This window comes from Diadema antillarum, unplaced genomic scaffold, assembly GCF_040938485.1.
Source record: "Diadema antillarum isolate AM-2024a unplaced genomic scaffold, OU_Dant_1.0 seq00001951_RagTag, whole genome shotgun sequence".
Taxonomy (NCBI): domain Eukaryota; kingdom Metazoa; phylum Echinodermata; class Echinoidea; order Diadematoida; family Diadematidae; genus Diadema; species Diadema antillarum.
The window spans coordinates 139,098-164,829 of NW_027272611.1; the positions used below are offsets into that span (position 1 = coordinate 139,098).

General features: G+C 37.7%; 1 protein-coding gene and 1 long non-coding RNA gene across 2 annotated transcripts in view; both read right to left on the reverse strand.

Moving 5' to 3' along the window:
• The window catches only part of LOC139713355 (C-Jun-amino-terminal kinase-interacting protein 4-like), a 130,599-nt gene extending 117,582 nt beyond the window's left edge, over window positions 1–13,017 (reverse strand). Inside the window, exons 1-2 of the mRNA XM_071625096.1 lie at window positions 12,509–13,017; window positions 1,699–1,819 (exon numbers count right to left, since the gene is read on the reverse strand). Of these exons, the coding sequence (XP_071481197.1) occupies window positions 1,699–1,819; window positions 12,509–12,814 (427 nt within the window). The 5' untranslated portion in view covers window positions 12,815–13,017. The remainder of the gene's footprint in view (window positions 1–1,698; window positions 1,820–12,508) is intronic.
• A 4,252-nt stretch (window positions 13,018–17,269) lies between these two features.
• On the reverse strand, window positions 17,270–22,011 carry LOC139713349 (uncharacterized). Its single transcript, XR_011709634.1, has 3 exons — window positions 21,895–22,011; window positions 19,374–19,528; window positions 17,270–18,516 (listed from the first exon to the last, which is right to left on the reverse strand). It is a non-coding gene; the product is annotated as an uncharacterized lncRNA (long non-coding RNA).
• Between the last annotated feature and the right edge of the window lie 3,721 nt (window positions 22,012–25,732).

Here is a 25,732-nt window from a genome sequence, read left to right on the forward strand (position 1 = left end):
ATACCACATTCACAGAGTATGATGTACAGCGATGCAAGCAGTATGATATTTGGTAATAATGTTCCATAACAAATCTACAATTGCCTTGGCACTGACAGTTCTAATGGATCGCATTGTGTGTATGGCAATTAATTATGGACAAAATTTTGTGCCCTTCAATGATGGATTAAAGAAGTCTCTGCTATGAATGATACACACTTGTCCCACTAAGAGCCTCTATTGGGTGGGTTAGTCTTGTCTCCAGGCTTTGGGGAGTATCTTTTCTGGCTATCATATGGTGTTGTTAGGCTTATAATGAACAGTCTGCGGTTTTGCATCATGACTACCTAGTGTGCCAGCAACAGCAGCGTAAATGAAAGCAAAACTCTACTCTGTGTTCAAGTTGACATTACCAGAAGAATTAAAAGTCAAAGAAAATAACCTTCATTCAGTTTTTTTATTTCATTTGCATGGTGACTTTAGCTGATATACCTCTCCTAGGAAAAACATGTCAAATTTTTATATTTTTTGTGCGATTTTCAAAACTTCTTATGCCATCTGTTTTATTTTGCTTCATCACTGGTATCAACTTGATAATGAAATGATAATATGATGTTATTTTTGTCATTTGGAATATCAACAGATGTTATTTAAAAGAAAAAATTGAATATGAAATTAATTTTGATTTCTTATTCTGTAATCAAGCTATGTTGGAAATATAACTTTGAAAACAGTGTCTACTAGAGAAGTGAATACTAAGGAGAATTAAAATGAAAACAAACCACTGAAGAGTTAGGCTACAATGTACAGTGTAGATCTCTCACTGAATCACATACATGTATACAATGTAAGTACCATGATTGATGGAATAATGCTGCATTATCATCAGATACTCCAATCAGCCTCAGCAAAGAATACACAGAGGTGTATGGCAAAACAAAGGAAAAACAATAAAGACATGTAATGACATGTGAGAACAGGAACCTCATTACAGACGGGCTTTTTTTTTGGGGGGGGGATTAATTTCTCGACATATATCGAGATTCAATACTGCACATTTACTGGTCTCACTTTTGATTTTGATGGTGGAATGTGATGACTTTGCATCACACATTACATGTATACAAACATACAAACACACATACACACATACTATGCCATTTACCAAGTGATTTACTGTACATGTTTAAGCCATGCATTTTGTGGGGTCTTAATTTTCAAGAATTTTGCAAGTTGGGTGATATGAACTCTGATCTGGACATGAATGTGACATGCACACATACGTATGTACATGTACATTTCTCTGTTCATTTCTCTGTACATTGCTACAATGTCTACTCATAACTGCAAATTCAAACACTCACGCAATTGTTTGGAAGTCTAGATGAGCAAAAATCAGACTTGCTATTATACATACATGTAAACCCAGATATAGAACGGTGAAAAGGGGATTTTAAAAATAAAGGGAAAAAGTATGATATCCCTCTGGACACAAAGGCAAAGACCACTGCTCACCAAGAGGGGTTTTACACACCCTCTACACCTTTACTTCTTGGGTTCCACACACAAGCCTTATGTAAGGTGTTATTCAGAGGTACTTAAGCCTGGTGTAAGGTGTTATTTACAGTAGAGGTATGTATACACACAAGCCTTGTGAAAGCTGTTATTTAGAGGTCATCCACATAAGCCTGGTTTAAGGTGTAACAGAGGGCTACTCACTCTGGTCATTGTAGTTCTTCAGCTTCAGTGTCGTCTGCTTCTGGCTCATCTCCAGCTGGTCCACTCGGGCCTGTAGGAGGCGCTTTTCCTGATCGTTGGCATCTTCGTACTCGAGGAATTTCTGCATTTGGCACAGCATCAAGAAAACCAAAAGAGATTGTACAAATCATTACAAGAGTACAGCCTTGAGATGCTTTGATAGAAAGTCTGTTGAAGCACAAACCTGATGCTACCCGTCAACATTTGCGAGTAAGGTACAAGTAGCATTGTGTGACATGAGTGGGAATATTTCATGTTTTGTCTGGGAAACGTCTGCGAAATTTCAAGAGAAATGGAACCAAGCTACTTGTAGTGATACAATTATAGTGGCAACAGCCAAACAATGCTGGAGTGAATACTTACGAACACATGATATGGTATTACTGTTTAGGCCAAATATTTCACAAGGTTTTTATGTTTGCCAATTTGCGAAAGGGCTACAACATGACTTACAGTGTACATGTATTCTCTGTGGAATTTTGCATCATTCTATTATTGCCATATGGATGGTAGTAGTCTAGTACAATTATTTGTAAATGATAATAGTGTGCAGCTGTATAACCATAATTGTACACTGAAGATTCAAGGAAGTATATCTCTCAGTTAATACCATGAGACTGGGATTATTGCTGTATTAAACAGCCTTTCACTTTTTAATACAGTACATGCACAAACTGGATGAGTGTGAACGATCACAACTCATAAAAGTTTAAATGCATAGCATACGATGGTTAATGCTGTTTCAGTTTTAATCCATTTGGTCATATGACTGCTACTACTGTCTTGAGATACACAATGATTTTATACCATTCGTTTGTGGCATGAAGACAGAACAGGTAAAAATAGGCATCAAAAATTTATCCTTGAGCAGTTTTCTATTGTTGTTGTTTTGTTTCTTTTTTGTTTCTGGTTGAATGCATTCCTCTTATTCAAACTTCCTGATTTGGGGAATACTGAGACAGAGTAAAAGATAATAATGAAGTTAACAATACGTGTGCTTCTAGGATGTCGCAAGATACTGTGTAATATAACCCATCATTGCCCAGAGGACTGGCTTCTAATTTGCTATATACCACTTGTGCTATTTGGACGAAGATGACGACACCGTCTAACCAGCATGGACATGGTAGTGATTCAACATGAGTTAACGAGATGCATCGCAGACCAGTTTCATCCACAGCAGACAAGATGTTGTGATAATCACTGCAAAATTTGATGAAGGCTGGGGGGGGGGGGGGGGGTAAATTTGACATCAGTATTAAGCATCGAGTACATGTAAGTATCATCTGCGTGGTGTAGCAGTGGTGGGGGAACAGTCGATCTTTCCTTGCATTCCTGAGATATCATTTAATATCTCTGATCTGCCCCCAAAGGGGCCGCATTAATGCGACGTAGTTGTGTTTTCCAAGCGACACGCTCTTGTGCACGGATGTGCAATCCAAACAGGAATGAGAGATGTTCCATGTCGGGGCAACTAATAGCTGATGAAATTTCCTTCTGTGGCGTACGAAATCTGTTGCGGTGGTGGATGTGGATTTATTGGTGCCAGTATTGGGCTAAGATGTCCTCTCCTGCTACTGACAAAAGTACAATGTAGAAGCTTTTCTCTCTTTTTTTGGGTTGGGGGGGTTGCATCATATAAATACCTACCTGTATGTATTTTGTGCATCAATTATGAAATCTTGTGAGGTTTAAATACAACAATAATTTGATTGTTTTATCAATGTTAAAATGAACACTGCAGCATGCATCAAATCAGACATCCCATTTATCGCAGAATCATCAAAGAGCAGAAGAATCACATACATTGTAGTTTTGTTTATTTGTTGGGGACACTAGTACTACTTGTACTATTTAGTTGCACTTCAGGCTGAGTACAGTGCAACCTCGGTTATCTTGCAATGTCGGAATTGAAATTAAAAGTGATATTGCTGGATAAGCAAGATACAGTATATGCTCAAGCTGCTATTGCTCTATACAATGTTACATACATTTGTACATTTAGAAATAATTCATCAAACAAAAGTTACAATGTGGTCTGTGTGTATTGGTAAACAACTCAACTCACTGGACAAAGTTCACATTCATTTTGCTGCATACACCTACTCTACATCAGCCATAATACACTGTACAGTCATTAGGCTGGAAAATCATTGTGCACTAAAAAAAAAAAAAACAACAAAGAAAAAACAACAAACAAGGAGAAATGATGAGTGTGATACTCAGTGGGGCTACTCAATTAATGAGCAGCTGAGTACTGGTACTTACATTTGTACAATGTGATTGGATTTGCATGTTATGAATGAGAATTCTGGTATAACAATTGTACCTCAAGATGGGAAATGAATTAAGAAAACCTACAAGATATTAACATTGTCAGAATTTACTGTCATTACAATTAAGAGGGCAATAACTTTTTATTTTTTAATAAGATGTTTACAGTCACAATTTATCTTTTTATACCGGTACCATGTTTTCCTTTCACTGTTCAAGAACTCTCAGAGTGCACTGTACGGTAGCACTACTCTGGCACATACAATTGTACAGGCTCGTAAATTACAAACATCTACATATTTTCAATGTAGAAAATAGCAGCAGAAGTATAATGTTATCACCCATTTATCCGTTTGAATTGTGGACAACTGTACACAACGTCACCTTTAAAAGACATATATGATCATCAAATTTGTGCTCTAGATAGATGTATTGTATCAGAACAATCTGCCACCTGTAATGTACTTGTATGGGCACAATGCATTTAACTGCAGATACGGTGGAGGTGCATAAAGCACAATGTACAATGTAGACTGGTTATTAGGGAGGAACCATTTGTGCTACTGGGGCCTCATTACTGCTCCACTAACACGATAGGCCTGGCATGTTCATTACAATGTTTCTCCCTGCAGCATCGACAGACATGGCAATCACAACATACATTGTAGTGCACATACAGTTATACATGTACACAGAAACGTGTCATTGTGGGCACATTCATGCATTGACTTTATCACAGTGATCATCATACTGAATTACGTAAATGTTAGCACTCAACTTACAGTGTACCATGGAAATAATAGTGTATTAAATATCTTGCCCTTTATCATTCATGTAAACAAGATAAACTTGAGAGACCATAATCCCACTGAAGATGGCATACAAAATGTATAGTAAAATGGTATGGCAATGAATAATTAATATCCTCATTTCATGAACTTAAAGTATTTGAAAAATATGAACTATCTGTCCTGGATTCTAAGTGGCAGGCATTCTTTCTGATTCCATGCTGTCTCAGTGTAGGTTACAGACAAAGAGATTACATTTTCAGGGGACCTTTCATATGTAAATGCACAAAGTTAAACAAGTGTATGGTATACTGTACATCATAATTGATACATTACAACAAGAGCCATAATCGAATTACAAATTTGTTTTCAGTCACATTTCAGTGAATTACGTTTGCACATCTACACTTCGTAGGGGGACAGACAGGATTCATGACATTAATTTAAAGTACTAGTACGTAATTCTATAATTTTATTCTAATCATTGTCTGATCATAAAACATGGTGCATAAGAATAAGATGGCATCTTTCCCACTGACCTTATTATGCACAGCCTCAAGCTGTATGAGAATGCAGATGGAATGAAAAGCCTTAGAATGCAAAACACTGCCCTTCTTTCAAGTTCAATTAGTGTCTGAATATAAAATTATTATCCATAAAAGACCTTGCAGGCAATGGGCACATGGCCAAAACCTTTCTACACAGAGTGAGACTGTTTCAGAAGGGAACATTTTATGTACAGTGTGCATTGTACAGTATGTACATTGTACACTACAAAAATGTACATCTGCTATGTGAAATGATAGTGAGCCTTGTTTCAAGATGATGAGGGCCTCCTTGTCACAAATCCTTTTTGTTTTGTTTTTGTTTTGTTTTTTGCCAATACATGAAGGTGATAATAAAGGATGACGATGATGATGATGATGAAACAGCATTTACATGTACAATTGTATATTAATAGCCCATTTATCTGTAGAAACATTCAAAGGTGCCCAGCTCCCACAAAGTGTCACACATCATTCACAAAGTTGCTGGAAAAGGTAAGTCTTCAGTTCAGACTTGAAGGTACATGTATTGAGGCTGCTGCAATGCCGAAGCTGGACTGGTAGAGAGTTCCACAGACGTGGCGCAACAGAAGAGAAGGCTCGATCCCCATACATTTTTAGACGGGTATTGACTATTCATGGGAACATGGAGAGTCAGGTGATGTCTATTCTTTTTAAAACATAAGTTACCTACACTGTATAGACTGCATATTACCCATGTAGGTCTATATACACGTGTTGTAGTCAAACCGAGTCTCAATTCACCTTTGTATCCAATACAGCATAAATACAGCTGTACTTTACACACACTCTATACTATCACATGGACATTGCAATTAACTCAAAGCAGCACTAATTTCTCTTCAAGGTCACAGCATATGGCATGGGTACATGGTAACCCACGATCTTAGCGACCTCTGATTGTGATAATATGGGATATCCATGCACACTGCAGGAAGAGCGATGAGGCTACCTTCATACACACTGTCATTCACCGGGAAAGGAAGTCTTCATTGAAGTTGGCATTAACAGCACACCTCGTGACAAGTTCATTACAACCACAGAGTACAATGTACTTGTACTTGAAATCACTCAGGGCTTCCTTTTGTCACAATCATGCACTCATTTTTGTACCTCGTGGGAGGAATGTTCAAGTTCTTGCATAGATCACAGTGTGAGTGTGACACATTCTGACTGTAGCAGGATGGCATGAGCACTGACAATGTACATCGTAGGGTTGTGCATCGTACAGTACCTGGACTTTCATTACAAGGGATGTATGTAGTACAATGTAATTGTGGTAATTAATGCAATCTACATTTATTATAAGAATCCATTGTTTTCTTCTTATGCAGCTTGAAGACTTTTTGTTTGATGCAGCTTGAAGACTTTTTGTTTGATGCAGCTTGAAGACTTTTTGTTTGTTGCAGTATCAGGGGAAGCATCAAATGCTGCCATGAAAATACAAATGTACCCTGAGGTGTATTTTTTTTCCTACTGAAAGCCAAACACACACATACAGTTTGTACACACACACATTATATAGACACACACTCACACACACATACAGCGTACATGTACATTTGTACAAACATAGACTAAAGAAAAGACAAACTGCAAATGTGAAGCACTGACAGGGACAAGTGTACAAAGTGTACAATCGCTGCGAAACAAATTAATGTATTACGTAACATTGTACTGTACTGTAACTTTACAAGCAAATGGACAGAACATCTTAAAAAAGAATAAATATATACATTCAATCATTGAACAATACAATGATCATTCAAATGATTACACACAGCCTTCTACAAATATTTGCCTGACAATGCTCACGCTCAGTCACCTGATTTTTTGCCTGTTTCACTCCATTCACAGAATATGAATTTACCATTTGATACACTGTAGGTACAGTGTGTAGACTGTACATATAAATACAATAGTTTGTACAATACATATTCCCCTGCAGACTTCATGCAGGCACATAACTTATGTACATACATGTACATTGTATTGTACACATGCCATTTGAACATTGATCATGAAGTTTGGATTAACCATGCTACAAATGTAGATATAATAAAACAAGGACGTGGTGCCAGCGCTCTTCGTTTAAAAAAACAAACAATTGAGGCACAGATTGTGTCATGTGATGATATAAAACATGGAGCAACACGCGGCAAGCCACAGACAGCAGACTACAAGCCCTGTATAGGAATGACTCATGCTAAAACTCTCTCTCCCTCTCTCTCTCTCTCTCTCTCTCTGTGCTACACTGTATACTGTGTATTCAATGGAATCAATGAGCAAGTTCTGTGGAAATGGTACTTCAGTATTTATAATGCTTTCTAATGATCAACAGATTTGACCTTTCTTCTACAGTGAGAGCAGGATTGCTACAGTGTACAAATGATAATTTGATTCATGGAATGTGGCCATATTCATCATGTACACAATTGTAAAGCAAAGGGTAAGAGTCATTTTCTAAATCATGATGGTTGATGGTAATGGCCCATGGCTGCTGTGCCTGTTAAATATACAGTGGAAATATCATAAAAGAATTTGCTAATTGAATGACTATGTGCTCTGAGACATTTCTTTTCATAAGCACACAAATGCTCCGTTTGAATAGGGTTGCACCAAAGTCATTTGACATATAATGTACATTATACAGTACTGTACACATACATACAATACATATCATTCATGCACTGTCTTCTAAAAAACCAACAGCATAAAGGATAAACAATGACCATAAATTCTAGTGTGTTGGGAGGAATGGAGGGGGAACCTACTTGTACACAATGTACAACATGTAAAACTCATTATGCACACTACGTGTGACCTCAAGCCTACTGTATAGCCCTTTTTACACAATATTATTGTGTTTCTTAACCCCGGACTTTCTCTGACCCAGGACTATCGTTAGTCCCGTACCAATTTTTTCAGCTTTTTACACTGGCCAATTAGTCCCGTACTATCTCTTGTCCGGGGCTAAGGAGAAAACCGACCTTTTTACAGTCCCGTACCAACGGTGGGGCTAAGGGGGGGGGGGGGGGGGGTGGGGAGGGGGGGGGCCTTAGCCCCACTGTTGGTACGGGACTAAGTAAAAATTTACAAGTGTAAAAAGCCCTTATGAGGTTTCCTGCAAGAAGGTCACTATTGATGCAGATACTTAACCTGTAAACTGCCGAGGGTATTTTTGGCATTTTTAGTTGTAGGGCCACACAGATATTATGGAAATTATTGAAAAATATTATATTTCTAGTTTTTATATGATGTTATATGTCATTTTGAAGAGGATAGATTGAAAATTTGAACTAAAAAAATAATTTTCCAATAAATGTTGAATATATTTTTCACATTCTATGCCAAAAACAAATTTTTGTATTGAAAAATACCGTAATTGTTGTCTAAAATATGAAAAATTACGCCATATTTCAAAATTTCCTTTATCGTTTTCCAAATTTTCTACCTAATTTTGTACATTGGTATGTTGTAACACTAATAAAAGAAATTCAGGTGTTTACCTCTTTTTACTGCTGAGATATTTGAATAATTGTGAGTAATGTAATTAATGTCCGTGTAGTCCCATATATTGATTTTACTGTGGTACTTTGTTCAAAAATGTATATTTTGACATCTTTTTTGGCTATGAAATTTCACTTTTATGATAAAACTTATTTTTTCTGCTTTGGTTTGTTAAAACTAAATGTACCCGGTATTTCAGTGAAATAGCATAAGTTTTCACTTAAATACTTGTTTTTGATAACAAAATGAAAAAAAATGTAATTCAAGGCCACTAACGTGGCCTTCAGCAGTTTATGGGTTTTAATAAGGCATACAATGTATGTAGACAGGAAGTTGACAGCATCATAGCCAGGGAGGGCTGCACACCAACCCACTTTTTCTACTGGTCCTACCTGTCTATCGGACCAGTAGGTACTTAGTTTGTCCATATTTTATTGGTTCATACCTGAAAAAGTTGCTGGTCCGACAGTGATTTCTACTGGTCAGGGACCGTCAGACCTGTGCCAGTGTGCAGCCTTGTCATACATGTAGCAATGCTCACAATACCGCTTTACATGAAACACTCAAAAAACATGCCTAACATCATGTACTAAAAAAACACCAAATAAGAATTACGGTAGAAAGTCTCACGTACAGTTACAGTACAGGTACAGTCTCAGTACAGCCATTCTTTCTTTTCTTTTCTTTTGCTTTCCTAATGGCAATATCAGAGTGTGCATTAGCATGGCCGAGTTGTGTAGGCATTTAACTCACAAGTATTGGTTTACTACAAAATTATCAAAATTATCCAACCTCAGTACAGGGAAAAAAAAAAATCCAGAATGAACAAGTCTTCAACACAAGAAGCCACACAGAGGAAAGTGTACACTGTACAAAAATGATATAAGGTACAGTGTACATAAACAATGTACACTGATCTCTTTAAAAGGGATCAGTGTACATAAACAATGTACACTGATCTCTTTAAAAGGGTCCCACATGTACATTTTTACATTTCCAGAAAATCACCGGTGCACAATGATTGCAGAGAAGTCTGTAAGCTGCAGAAAGCATTAATGTGTACAGACAAGAGCACATACAGCATGAGAAAAAAATGAGATCAAAACAAGTAACCAGTGTACTAAAATCAAAACAGGCACATCTCAGACAAGTGCAGTGGGCCACTGCTGCTGATCGTTTTTAAAAATGGCTTTATTTTATTATCATTTGCCTGGCCAGGTTGCCCCGCAGTCAAAGGTTCCACTCATGGCCTAGTGTTCAATAGAATTCACTCGTACTTTTATGTTGTAGAAACCTAAAACACACATCAATAAATTATGCCTCATGTAGTTTTAAGATATTTGGTTTTTCAGTATAAAATGAATAAATGAGTGTGAAGGGTGAATGCTTGTGTTTGTTTTTAGGTTGCATGTGCGAAAGTTGTTGACCAAAATCCTATTTTTTTATTTTTCTTAAAAACTATGCGGATTCACATTTAGATTCTACACTAATGATTTATACAAGAGTACTGTCTATTCCCTTTCAGATGTTTTATTATGAATTAAATTGACTCTACGCAATAGCAAGATTGCATGTGATATTGTGATGTAGCTACATGACAGGACAGAATTTACATAAAATGGACATGGGGGGGGGGGGGTGTTTCATCAACGTTTGTCAGCGCTGACAATTTCAGCCAAATCCTTGGTTTTGATCAGCTGAGATGCTCTGGTCACTGACTGTTACTACGGTGATTCAAGTTGTCAGCGCTGACAAACGTTGATGAAACACCCCCCCAAGCATGTGGATGGGCAGCAAAATGATGCTTACGTGACACTGACAGGCATACAAAGTACTGGTACATGTAATCACAAGGCGAAATGAATGTCTAAGGAGAAGTCCATGGGTGGCTGGGTCTTTTTATCGCACGCGATTGACATGCTCAGACAAGGTCCGGCTGTCGTGATTGACGAAGACAACTGGTTGCCAGTGGAACGTGGACGATGCGATTCGGGATGATGAAAAGGGAGCTTGACGAGATGTGTCAATGCCGCGTTGAGGCTTGTGGTCGAAGCAGCTCGTTGCATGGAAAATCTCGGAGGCTTGAAGAGGTGCTGGAGAGCCGTGTGGAGGTAAATGAGATGATGATTGATAATAACGATGACGATGTCAGCTATCAACACTTATTTGACAGGACAGCAAATCACCTGTGGATGTTGTGTCGATAGTTGTCAGGATGATTATTGGCAGTGGTGAGTCGTGCCAGTAGTCTAATTGCTGAGATGGCCAGCAGTAGCAGTGAGTCATGCCGAAAGAAGCCAATATTAGTGACATTTGAGGCAAGCAGTGTGCCAATGAACAGGTCAAAGTTCGTAACATGCATGCTGCGGTAACTGAGCTGGGCTTCGAAGTAACAACACCGGATCTTCGTAGCGAGAAGAGAACAGCAGCTGGGTTGAAACGTCTCAGCTAGCAGTTGATGCAGAGCACGACGATGACGGTATTTACTCAAGCAAGATCTTAGTGCAAATGATTCTATGGCATGGCACGGAGGGTTGCGTAGTGGTGTTCCAAACGTGCGCCAGTTGAGGTGCGAACCTCAGGTCGCCATTGGTCAAAGGTGGACATGCATATTGATGATGGAACTTGATACACATAAATAATAACTGTGATTGGATTATGGCTTCCACATGAATATCAAATTATTGCAATAATAGACCTGACCGTGATCTGGTCTAATCCAGAAAGAAAGGTCAGCAAACTAAGTGTGGAAATTTCCACTCTCACTGTCTGAGGCTGGGGTATGGGGGAAAATTTTACTAAAATCTAGCGATACTTCAACAGGGACAAAATACAAAGAATCGAGTACGAATACAGTAGCAAAGATGCTACATAGTAAATAAACACCAGGTGTTGACTTCTAGTATCTGCATGTATGGGGATACATAATACACTGTACATAAAAATAAAAACTAAAAAGTTATAGGAACATTCCCTGGTCAGTTAACAATACTGTTTGAAACATATAGACATAGATTGCCGAATCCATGATTCAACCACAACGCAGTTCAAAATTTGACCGCCTGCTACATGTATTCTAGAAACTTAGAATAGAATCTATGGACCATTGGATGATGGTATGGCATTCTAGTCTCGATATGCTTTTGTGCATGGTCAAACCTTGGCCTTGCCCTTGGCAAGGGAGGTCGAACCTCGGCGCAGGTGCTGATAACTTCTAACATCAGACATTACTTGTATTGTTGTTATAAAATGCAATATTGCAATGCCATGGTCCATAACCACACTTACAGTAGGCCCATGCTGTTGACAGTTTGACAGTCTAACATTAGACTCTACTAGATTCTATACTAGATAGATGTAGGATTAAGGAATAGGTTCTATCACTCAGATAAGTTAGTCTACACTAAAATTTATGAATATGAATACAATAGAAAATGCCAATTATGATCTGCCCATGACAAAAAATATTGGATAAAGTTAAATTCAATCTTTCGCTATCCTTCATCAGCTTCATGACTTATACATTTATTAGATCTACAACGTGACAGCAGCAGTGATTGTTATCATATCACAGCCGGCTATTAGCAACCGGTATTACCGGTAACCCACGCCCATTTTGTTCAAACCACCCACCTGTTCCGATTGCTTTCGAAGTTGTTTCTCCCGTTCATACTGTGTGATGAGCTGTTCGTTGTCGTCCTTTATCAATTCCAGCTCTACTTCGTGCTCCTGGTTATCTGTGACTGTATTCTCAAGTGTTTCGAGGACGTTGACGACGAGCGGCATCAAGTCTTTCACGACATCTTCATCGTATGTTTTGATCATACGCTCGAACTCGCGGTAGATGCTAGCCGCAATCCCCTGGACCCTCTCTGACATCACCGAAGGGCCTGTCTCGTCCCCCGTGCCGTACACGGTCTCCAACCCATCGTCCATCATCTTGCCTCGTAAACCTTCTGCTGCTTGCTCTGCGACCAAATCCTTGCTTAAATCCGAAAACTAATCCAGGTGAGGTATCGTAGAGGTGTCACCACTTTTTGTTAATGCGTTCACTGTAATTTGCGGCTTTAAAAAGAACAAAATGGGTTCGATTATTTGCCGGCCATCTTGGCAGTAGTTTCGCCAGAATGCAATCCACCTTTGCGTACGTACAGTATGTTCACACACAGCTAGCTGCATGCAATGTGTAGTGGGAGATGTACAGTAGTGTACAAACTTGGTCAGCCAACACAGCGCATATAATACTGCACACACAGCTTAGATGTTGTGTACTGTAGTACGTGTAGCAGCGCATTACATGCATGCGACCCATAGGATTGTCAGCAGCGCAGCGCAGTCGCAGCGGAGCGCAGACTGCTGGTCGCTCGCTCGCACAATGTGTAGGAGTGTGTACGTGTGTGCCGTATATACTGCGTGTACCAGGGCGTTACACGATACGACACGACACGATACGACACAACACAACACAACACGACACGACACAAGACAATACAGCACGACACGGCACGACACGACACGACGCGAAACGACATGACATGTCAAAAGATGGCGCTAGACCACCAAAAAGGGTAGACAGAAAGATCCGCCTGTCCGGAGGAGTCTTTTATTTATTTGACGTTATGGCTCTCCTAGGGAGGGGATCCGTGAAGCCAGACGCCGTCTCCGCAGAACATATCCCCGACGACGAGATACAGACCGATCTTTTGGTCAACAAAAAGGGCAGAGCCGTAAGGTTGGATCAGCAGACTCGGAGATATATAGCGTTTTCTGCGATTAAATATCAAAATTCTGGGCACTATTTTATGAAAGTTGTCAGCCCTGACAAGTTTTCATTCTCTGACAATTACCATAGTAACAATCAGTGACCAGAGTTTCTCAGCCAATCAAAACCAAGGATTTTACTAAAACTTGTCATAAAAAGGGCTGACAACTTGCATGAAACAGCAGTACCATCCTTTACAGCATTACAACAATCGGGAACTTCATTTAAGGACTGTATTTTATGGAGAGTTTCTTATTTTTGCAAAAAGTGCTAAATCCACTTTTAATGGCAAGGACAAAAACCTGGATTTTTATTTCACAACTCCTAAGAGTGTCATGCAATGACTTTATGTGCCATAGGAGTACTCCATTTATATGATAGGAGTTAGAACATGTGCCTCAGAAAAATCTATGAGTCTTCACTGAATTAATATTCCAAGGGACTTTGTGGATCTATCACCTTTTGGACCAAACTTTTAGCATGGTGATGTGCAACATGTAAATGTTCATTCAGAGACTAGTTTCTGTGACTATGTGTATTTTTCTGGGCTGATCTGTTATTTTTACAAATTGTAATGTTTTCTTCATCTCTCAAAAGAATTTGTGATAAATGCATAGAAATGAAATATCTCACAACTAATGATCATGAAATAATTGGGTGATCTGGGTGTTAGTTATAATCTGGAATTACTGGGAAGGGGGAGTGAAGTCAAACATGCACGGTGATGTCTGATTAGATCCCGCTGGATTTATCACCTATTGTAACAAAACAGAAATGGATATTAGATCCTTTTGTAACGAAACTAATTTTTCATCACCTGATTTCTCCGTTTACTCAGAATTTCAACTCTTAACCCATTTTATACTGAATTCTGAAATCCGCATTGACTTCATACACAAGTCGCCAGGTTCCCGGAGGGAACAGGTTAATGAAGAGTCTGCTGTACAGCACTGCTAAAAATGAATACAGACACTGTACTTTTTTTTTCTGAAAGAAAAGGGAAATTTGATGAAAAAGTTAATGTAACACCTTTTTGGAAAGAAACTCTTCATAATTATATTCAATAAGACAGAAATACTTTCAGTTTGAATGAATGACATATGGACATTGTGGATTTTTTTATTAAATAAAATTGTTGATATATTGATTGGTCTGTACTTTTTCAGTTCAGTGACCTGTACTGTAAAGAGCATATAATAGTTTATTTGGAATGTAAGATGATGAGTCCCATTTCCTGTGTTTTGTTTGTTTGTTTGTTTTGTTTGTTTTTTTTTTTTACTTTTGTGAAGATTCATACACAGATATTGTTTTCTTTAGTATCGTAGCATGAGACAAAATATAATTAGATACCTAGACCAATCACTAGAATTTTCCTGAAGAATGCAGATATTTTATCATGGTCAATAAAAACCTAAAAGTCAAGGTTTAGGTATATATTGTTTCAGGTTTGATTTTGCAGCTCCCAAAAGTGCAGAGTACTAGTACAATGAGTCATACAAAACACTCTCATCACATGCAAATTTAAGGAAAATACATCACATCATGTCTCCATTTCACTTGTACACAAATCTTGATTTAATTTCCAGTTTTATATAAAATCACAAATTACATGTTGTACCTTTTGTGCACAATCATTGTGATATCTTACCAATAATTTTCAATGCACAAATTGGTTCATATCATGTGTTTCCAAACCTCCTCTAAAGTTGGTGTGTGGTTGTGCATCACTATAATGTTTAATGAAACATGCAAAACGTTAAAACAGATTCCACAAGTTTCTTATTTGATACCCCATTTGTATGAAACTTCTGCCCATTATTTTCCAACTTCTCATTCAATGCAGTCACTAGGAATATGGCATGGCATGGCACAAAATTCACAGAAATTACACAAATCAAAGGAAAGGATGCATTTTCACACACTTTATCTTACACACACACACACACATCTTGTGGTTTAGGGCCCAGAAAGGTTGTAACTTTCTCATTCCCTTAATTAGTTTTAACACCTCAATGAAGACATTGTTGTTCTTTTGTTTAAATACTTTGAAAGCCCTAACCCTTTGACCACTATATACACTTTTACAGCTTTTACTTGAAGACTGCTAGTATAATGTAATGATCAAATAAGCGACCAACCAAGACAGTGATATACTTGCATTTGGAGTTGATTAAAACAACACACACACATATAATATACATACCTGGTATACACACACACACACACACACACACACACACAATACTTACACTCACACTTAGATCTGGTAAGTTTGACAAGAGTTCTTCTTCTTCTTCTTCTTTTAATTCTTAGCAGTCCTTAGCTCTCCCTCAAGCATTCTGTTCTCAAATATGATACTAACTAGATATATCGCTACGGCGACTGATATGCCTCCGCCATAATGCATGGTTCTCCTAATAGGTCTATAGTACAATGTCTTGACAATGTGTGATGACAGTTTCACACAATTGGCAAAATATTAAAATGACAGGTTTGACACAAATGTGCTAAATGTTCACTTTCCTAGAACTAGGTTCAATTGGATGAATGATTAAAATGTCAGAGTGCAGGTATTTGGGGAACTGATGATTTTTACTTGACTTTTGACCCTTTTATAAGTTTATGCATTGAGTAATTTTCAAGGTATTGAGAAAAAGTATAATTTCAGTATCAAATGGGAAAATAGCATTATCTAAACCTGGCCTTTGACCTTTGACCTCACAGTTCCAAAGAGAATCACTGTTAGGTTGAACATGCATTAATATGTAAGTTTCATAATGATACCTTGAGTTACTTTTGAGATATGGAGGAAAAAGTGCAATTCAGCACTTTTACTTGACCTTGACCTTTTGACCTTTGACCTTTTGGCAAGAAACTTCCCACAGAATATATATTGGGTAATACATGTATACATCAAGTTAAAAAAAAACAAAACCTTCAGGCATTGCATAAATATAAGGAAAGTAGTGATATTTTGAGGAGTTGACCTTGACCTTTGACCCCTGACCTTTGAACCATGACCCCCAACTTCCCTAGATAATCACTGCCCATTGGAAAAAGCATATATACTAAGTTACATGAATTTTCAACCTTTTTTTTCACAAAATAACCTGTGACCTTTGACCTTTGACCCGTGACCCTAAAATCCAAACAAAGTATTATCCCCCCAGGATATACCCTCATACCAAGTTTGATGTAAAACCACCACACGGTTCTTGAGATATCGACAAAAACAAAACGGGATGGACGTACGGACGGACGGACGTACGGACAGACAGACGGACGACCCGAAAACATAATGCCTCCAGCCACTTCGTTGGCAGAGGCATAAAAAAAAAACTTGCCCTAAATACAATACAGTCAACCTCTCCAAAGTCGAATTTATCTGGACTGAAGAAATAGCTTCGACTTAGAGAAAATTCAATTTACAAGGGATCAAAATCAATAGAATATAAAGAGAAGAGGACTTGGAAAAAGGCAATCATTTGACTTATGCGAAGTCGACTTGAGCAAGGTTGACTGTAGTATCTAAGCATTGTAACACAATTACCACCACTATCAGAAATGCACACATTTTTTACTTTTGCCGTGCCTTTATTATCCATCTATTGGCATAAAAAGAACACCTCCTGTACACCTTCATCACAGACACTTACAAGGTAACATACTTTGTGAGGTTGTGAGTAAATAAAATACAACTTAACATGCTGTAAATAGTGTAGATATAATATGAAAAACATGAGAATTAATATCAATGTATTCTGTTGCAATCTGGTGTCATTCTTTTTTTCAAGGACCAAAATCGGTACAAAATTTTCTGATCGTCACACTTGATACAATCATGTCATTTTAGATTATGGCAGTTACTAACAATAATGCCATATTTGCATAAATATCATAGCAGCACACTCAGTACAGCTTTCAGATGACATATTTTCAAATACTGTAATAACAATATCATTTACCTTCTCCCAACATGAAAGAATATCAGCAATCAATGTACTGTCTCAAAAAAAAAAAAAAAAAGCTCCATCAACTAGATAAGATATATGCCAATTGTAAAGTTCTTGCACAAAAAAAAATGATGTGTTACTCACCATTTGCCAAAATGTAAACTACTGAGTGATTTTGCTAAATTATGAATATTCAGCGTCCTACACTCATGACAACGTTCATTCATTGTGGCATCTCCTCATGAACAATTTCGAAAGGAAGCCCAGCAGTACGTCTCCCACGATATATACAATTTAAGAGAATGAGAAATCTGTCTTGGGAACTATAATTTCTGAGGTCTCCAAACTGGCATACACACCAATACGACATTTGCTGAAAGGCAGGGAGATAACTAATATCATTCTATGGGATGACACTGTTTTATCTACTTAAACAAACCAAACTGTCCATTGCATCACATTCTGTCGCAAAATTTTAACCAAAATATGCCCATGTTATCTTAAATACACCTAGTACAGTGTAGCATGAGATGATTCAATCTTATTATCAAATAAAAAATATGTGTCCATGCAACTTCACTGCAGGATTAAATGAAGTGAGCTGGTGACCTCTGACCTTTATTGCTACCAGTAGTTGAAATGCGCACAAATTCCTATAGCACTAAGTCTGATACCACAAAGTCTGGGCAGATGGAGTGCCTTACTGGATCTACCCAACAGTGGGAAAATCCTCAAACATTTATCTATTGGAGCACATGGAGGAGAGAAAATATCTAGTTCAAGCACCCCCAATTTTAATCAAGATTCTTCAGTATCTCCTTGGCAACCAAGAAGCATGGCATGATGTCAGATTTCCACAGAGAAGACAATGGCATGTTTTCATCAACTGGACTCGTAGAAACCAAGCTGATCCAATATGACAGGAGCTGGAAAGAAAGATTAAAAGTAAGAGTAACAAATAAAAACACATACTGGTAACATAATAGTGTATTGATAGCCAATCCTGACTGAAAAACAAGACAAAGTCCTCAACAGCCTAATTGCCACTGTGTTTCGAAAGAGATGGTTGAAGAAATTCCCACTTCCATTTTTAACTACAGCTTCCATTTTCAACTACAGAAATCTACTTATTACAGGTATTTTTTTTTTTTAAATATGAGGAAATCATGAGGGCTCTATTCCACGCTGATGTCATAGTCAGTATGAAGTACAGAAGAACACCACTGTGATCAGGTCAATGGAAACTGCTTAGTGAATAGTATCTCACTTAATGCAAACATATTATTTGAGTCAGTTACTTCACTTCTTCTGCTTTATTATACAACAGATATATTGTGTAGTTTTTTGAAGCCTTCACATTCTGGTCTCATTGAACATGGATGAGTTCATATCCTGAACAATCAATCTGATCAATATGAGAGCAATGCAGCGATATATACTTTTACAAATGATGTATGTACTAGAAACTACCTTAACACAAATGTTCTGTTGAAACTTTTTAATCTCATGCAATTTTTTTTTCTTTTTTTTTTTTTTGGGGGGGGGGGAAGGAAGAAGGAGGGGAGAGCTTGTCACTGAAATCTGTTCAAGAGACTTGTGTGTGTGACAACAATAGGCTCCACAAAATAAATTTACAAAGGATAAATGGAAAATTGCACTACATTATTTACATCAACTGTGTATATATCAAATATGTTTTGGAAAAAGTGGGAAGCTGTCGTATTCATAGCGAGCTGCAAAAGAACAATGCAGACATAATTTTCATATGGGCTACAACACTTACTTAATCTCAGTGCTGCAACTACAACTGAAAAGATGACCAGGTTGCCCATGACAGATTTTCTCATCATTTCCTGTTCTTCCTTGGACTTTTCCGGAGGTTGTCCTGGTGTCTGCATCCGAAACATGGTTCTTACTTAGATTACTCGCACCTTGCACCTGCAATACAATCAACAAGAAGGGATATTAGTGTGTATGATTTGATTTTATTGTTGCTTTCTTACATGTAAATAAAAGCACACTTGCACATATTCTGCAAATGACAATGACTGTGCCTTAACGTAATGAGTGACTGCATCATACATTGTATATACAGTACATCGAAGCTGAAATTGATGTATACTTCCTGTAATCCAATGTCATTTCAATTCATGTGCACTATCCGATACAGTACAGTACATGTTACACTGTTGGAAAATATTTTGTGAAATATTGATGCAGTTTGGTCCACGTAAACCCGAGATATTTGCTTGAATACGAAGCCACATTACCGTACCATAGAAAATACAACTGTTGCATATATATTTTGGGCTTTGATGAACGCGAACCGTGGGGATCATAATTGTGTATCGTAAGTGCCTCTGCTCTGTCTTATCTGACCAGGATCAAAGAGCAGGTGTATCTAGCCGGGGTCAAAGGAAAGGTCCACTGTCTGTTGAGGAAACTTTTCAGCTGAATGTTCAATGCAAACAAAGATAGGCAACAGATATAAAGGATCGGCATTATAAACATCAGTCTCCCTACATACAGTTGAACAGCTTAGCATCTGCTGTATTATCAGTGCTTGCATCTAAATTCTATTCACATTCTTACACAGTCAAGTCAAATGCATACATGCAGCCATTGCATTAAAATCTATTTTTTATCAAACTTATCATTTCTATCCAAATAGTAGGCAACTCCAAAATCAGAACCAGTAAATAAAAGTTAAAAAAAAATTAAAAGATCAAAAATATTTTTTTCTTGCTCAAAATTCTTTCATCGTTCAAAGTTGCAATATGCCAATAGGCTAAAACTCCACACCAGGGCACCAGACATGGATGCAGTCACACAGCAGTCATCAGCTAGTCTCAGCTAAGAAGGGAAAATTTCAACTTAAAGGACAAGTTCACCTTCATAGACATGTGGGTTGAGTGAATGCAGCAATATTAGTAGAGCACATCATTGAGAGTTTGAGGAAAATCAGACAATCCGTTCAAAAGTTATGACTTTTTGAAGTTTCTGCTCACTCAAGGCTGGATGAGAAGACTACTACAAAATTGTATACCTTGTGATGTCACATGAGTACAACGATATAGAGAAAGAACTTGTAAAGAAAATTCGACATATCTTTACTTTTCTCGCATAACAAAAGAACACTTGACTTCTCTCTTTCAGAAGGCGGGGGGAATAATATTACCCTTAACATATGTCAATAACAAGTCGAAGAAATGTGCACTTTATTCAAAAAGTAAAGTTTTGTGAAATTCTCTTTTTATTTTCTTTATATGGTTGTACGCATATAACATCATACACTGTAGTAGTCTTCTCATCCAGCAGTGACTACGCAGATACTTTAAAAATTCATAACTTTTGAACAGATTGTCCGATTTTCCCCAAACTTTCACTGCTGTGTTCTACTAGTATATCTGCATTCACTCAACCCACATGTATATGAAGGTGAACTTGTCCTTTAACATTGTTTACTGTTTAAATCAGTTCTTGATTTCTTGAGAAAGACAGGATCAGGAACCGCCAGCCATCCGTCCCCTAAAGCAAAAACATCTAGACTATTGGTACAGACCAAAACTCATTCAAGACTCAACAACACCATGTACCAAAACTCATTCTTTCCTAAAAACAATACGGTATAGGTCTCGGAATACCGAATGCCCTCTCGGCCCAGACAATGTGGTGACAGCCAGCCTCCTCAGTCAGTGCCTTTCATCTCCTGCTGACGGAAGGCAGCAGCAGCTAGTTTCGAGGCAGTTTTTACTTGCACCTTGTAAATTATTGGCACATGCACATCACATGCACCCTACCAGTACAACTACAGCACTGCACTGTCACCAAGAATCAAGATCTTTAATCTGCAATATTCGAAAGAATCTCCATAACCACTCAACCAAGGACAAGGTTGAAGGAAGTAAATTTAGACTATCGACAAGAAGAAGAAGAAGACAAAAGAATAACGATACGAGGAGGGGATATAAACAATGTCATGGCATGCCACTACTGCAAGCTGCTTTCACGTCTTTACATCCAAATTTCAAGTAAAGCTATTTAAGTTAGGTTTATTCTACAACGTGTCATAACAATTATCCACACCCTACGCAATTATGAATACGCCGGACTGAAGACACGTTCCTCGCTGTGTCGGTAGTGGAACATGTGGGTAGTGTTCTACATGTGGTGCATACACTCACAGCTACGCCTACGGATGAGTTTACTCCAAAGAGATTAGCAGTATAAACAATAAACAATAATCAATAATACTGGCGTGACATTCATATCAATAAATAAATTATTCACGTTTTACCACTCACTTGGCCTATTCGAAAAGGTACAATTTCTGATTCACTTCTGGATGTCGACGGCGAAAAAGTGTGTTTTCAACCACAATCCGGGCCGCGGTCGGGGGAACATGTACACTGTACCGTTCGTAATCATGTATCGGCAAGCTACTGCACATACAGGTAATTATAATGCACCACTACCACCACTACATACCGCGGCCTTTTTTCCGTATTACACATTTGTGTGGTCGACTGGTCGGCAGTAATTTTACGAAGTTTTTTTTTCTTTTTTTTTTCTTTTTTTTTTTTTTTTTGGGGGGGGGGGGGGGGGAGGCGTTTGTTTGACTGACAAACGCAACCCCCCCCCCCCCACACAAAACAAAACAAGACAAAACAAAACAAAAAACAAAAACAAAACAAAACAAAACAAACCCAAAACCCAACAACAATAACTATGAAACAAATGGTGTTAGGCAGCAAACAACCATCGACCCTGCTAAGTAAAATATGTCAACACACACAATACTCTCTAAAAAAATCGAGTGAAAATATTCACTCTTAAAGGAGTGAATACAAAAAAAGAGTGAATTTAGAGTGAAATTGGAGTGAATATTGAGTGAAAACGTTCATTTTCACTCGTTTTAGAGTGACCTCAGGGATCACTCCAAAATCTTCGAGTGATCACTGAGGTCACTCCAAAATGAGTGAAAATGAACATTTTCACTCAAAATTCACTCCAATTTCACTCTAAATTTACTCTTTCTTGTATTCACTCCTTTAAGAGTGAATATTCTCACTCGGTTTTTTTTTTTTTTTAGAGAGAGTAGCTCTAACTGGCCAAACGTGATGGTAAACGTATTGAATGCTGGATGCTAAATCTAAGTGAAGTTTCAATGCATATTATGTTTTTTTATTTTGTCATCAATAAGCACAAATGGAAGGCAGGGGAGGATCTAACTTTTTTTCTACAAGGGGAAAGGGTTTACCTAATTGCAATGGGTCATGACAACAAAGTAAAGCAAAATAAAATGGTCTCCATATTTTTTCGTTGCTGGCATTCCTCCCGAAAATCCTCTGACAAGCAAAAAAAAAAAAAAAAAAAAAAAAAAAAATATATATATATATATATATATATATATGATTATGCATATACATATATATATATATATATATATATATATATATATATATGTATATACATACATATTATGAATGACCCCCTAAACCCCAAAACAAAGCAAACAAAACAAAACAAATAAACAAAAAGAGAAGCCCAAGGGGGTTTAAACCCCCTAACCCCCTCCCCCTCGGATAGTGTTCTACCAGTATATACTTACAAAATTATAAGGGATCTATGCAGTGCACATCAGCGCAGACATTAATAAGAATTATCCACACAAATTATCTTTCGGCGTTGGGACAGTAACATGCCCGAGGAGATAGCCGCGAGCTTGGTTGGACTGTTTCAAAAGTACCAAGTGTGGGGAACAAAGTAAAAATTGCTTTGAAACAAAGTAAAACTTGCCTTGAAACCACCCAGAATGAAAAAGAACTGATGTTAACTACGATATATCTTGGTTTGGGAACATGCTTTTACTTGTATTAGCTAGAAATATCAATTTGTCTAAATTTCATATTACACACAAAAAAAAAAACTTTGTAAGGGTATGACGTCATCAACTCGCTCATTTAAATATGAAGAACTGGTCAAGAAATGTTTTCCGAAAAAATGTGAAATTTCAAAATGACATATCTCTCGTATTTCTTATCAAATTTTTGTCATTCAATCATCATTCTATAGGGGATATTTTCTCTTTCTTTTGAGGATTATTTATTTATGGGGTGGATTTCTTCTTTAAGGTCAAAAGAATTTCAGTGTAGGCGTTTTGAATTCCGAAGCGGTCATGTTCACAAGTAAATGAATCAATGAAACTTCGCCCATCAGTCAATATCGCGATGTGGAAGTGTTAATGGCCGATTATGAAATAACGACATGTTAAATGTTTTATAGGCAAAATAAATGCCTGATGGTCATTATGCTCTAAAATAATCATTGGTTTGGAATCTGATCTGCTTCGTTATCTTATAATCTACCATTATCTCCACAAATCCACATAAGTCACTGTCTCAGTCTTAAAATTCTGATTGACTGATGATATGACTTATGCTTGAATTCCTGCATGACTAAGTATCTGACTGCATCTTTCTGTGCAGCAGGGTCGGCTGCTCCAACAATGTCCTGATAGGCGATGTACAGTGAAGACAAACAAAATGGAAAATGGGATGAATTGCACTATAGGTAAAAAGTAATTCCAGTTTTGGTTTGTTTTGTTTTTGTATACTGGCTTTTATACCTAGTACTAAAGTAAAGATCATTACTAAAACCTCCATTGTGCACAAATTTTGGTGCAGGGCTATCTCAGTGTGATCAATCCTTTGACCATGAAATCAAGGCTGAAGGTTTGACACTATCGGATCTACAATACTTAATTGTCGAAGTTTCACTTTACACTGCCTACCTTCAATGGTCTTTTTTAAATTTTTCAGATATTCCACAACTTAAGTAAAACTCATCGTTTGTAAAGTGTCAGGCAGGTATCTGGTTATCGATTTACAAAACGACAAAAGGCATGCAGCAGATAATGGGAAATTACAGAAATGAAAATCAATATCACGACTATGCATACTTATGAGTGACTGAGTTGTGATATTAAATCATTAAAAATGAATGAATGAATGAATGCATACACAATCAACTCGCGATCTACACTTACTACTCTGCAATTATCCCTGCATTGTGCGTGTGTGTGTGTGTGTGTGTGTGTGTGTGTGTGTGTGTGTGTGTGTGATAGGTATAAAGGGTTATGCATATGAATTTTGTCGACTGCTTGAGTTTGATCAGTTTGCTTGACGGGTTTGTGTTTGGATGTTTTATGTAATGGAAGTGGCTTCATCAGGGGAAAAGGTGGTAGGCCCTATCGGTTCGTGTGTGTGTGTGTGTGTGTGTGTGTGTGTGTGTGTGTGTGTGTGTGTGTGTGTGTGTGTGTGTGTGTGTGTGTGTGTGTGTGTGTGTGTGTGTGTGTGTGTGTTTGTGTATGTATGTGGGTTGGTGGGTGTGGGTGTACAAGGTGTGCTTCTGGTTGTGGTGAATTGGGGGTTGGTGCGATTTGGATTTGATTTGAAGAAGGAGAGTTAAAAATTGTAATGAGATATTTGGTAGGATTAAATATCAAGATGAAGATTTGTTTTGGTTGGGAGGGGGAGTGCTGTTGGGCTTTTAATGATTTCATTCTAGAGTTGTGTAATGTATTTTTTGTTTGTTTCTTTTTTATGCATATGCTCTTATAAATGGAGTAGTATGAGTTATATGATCCGTAGGTGATATTATGTTTGGCGTATATATTTTCTCGTAAAGAAATTATTAGAGGGATTGATTAGTAATTGAGTCATTCATGTTGAAGAGAGATTCTGGATCTGGATCTGGATCTGGATCTGTTACTCTGAAAAGCTCAGGTTGAGCATCACTCAGAACGTGACTGTGAATGGAGTGTCGTTTAGTCCAAATGCAAATGCTTTTGTAGAGCTGTTTTGAAAGCATTTGTGCTTGTTATTGATGTAAGTTCTTCAGGCAATTTGTTCCACTCTCTTGCCATTTGGGGGAAATATGAGAATAGATGGGGTTGACAGTTCGATCAGGGAGGTGGAAGAGAGCTCTTCCACCTCCCTGGTTCGATCGTGGAATCACCAGTTGTTCAGGTTTACAGCTCCTAGTTCTTATCCGGTTGTTTATAACAGATTATTTGCAGAAAGAACTGAAAAAATGATTTGTCTGTGTTTTGAATTGTATTGGCATTGTCTCATCTTCATG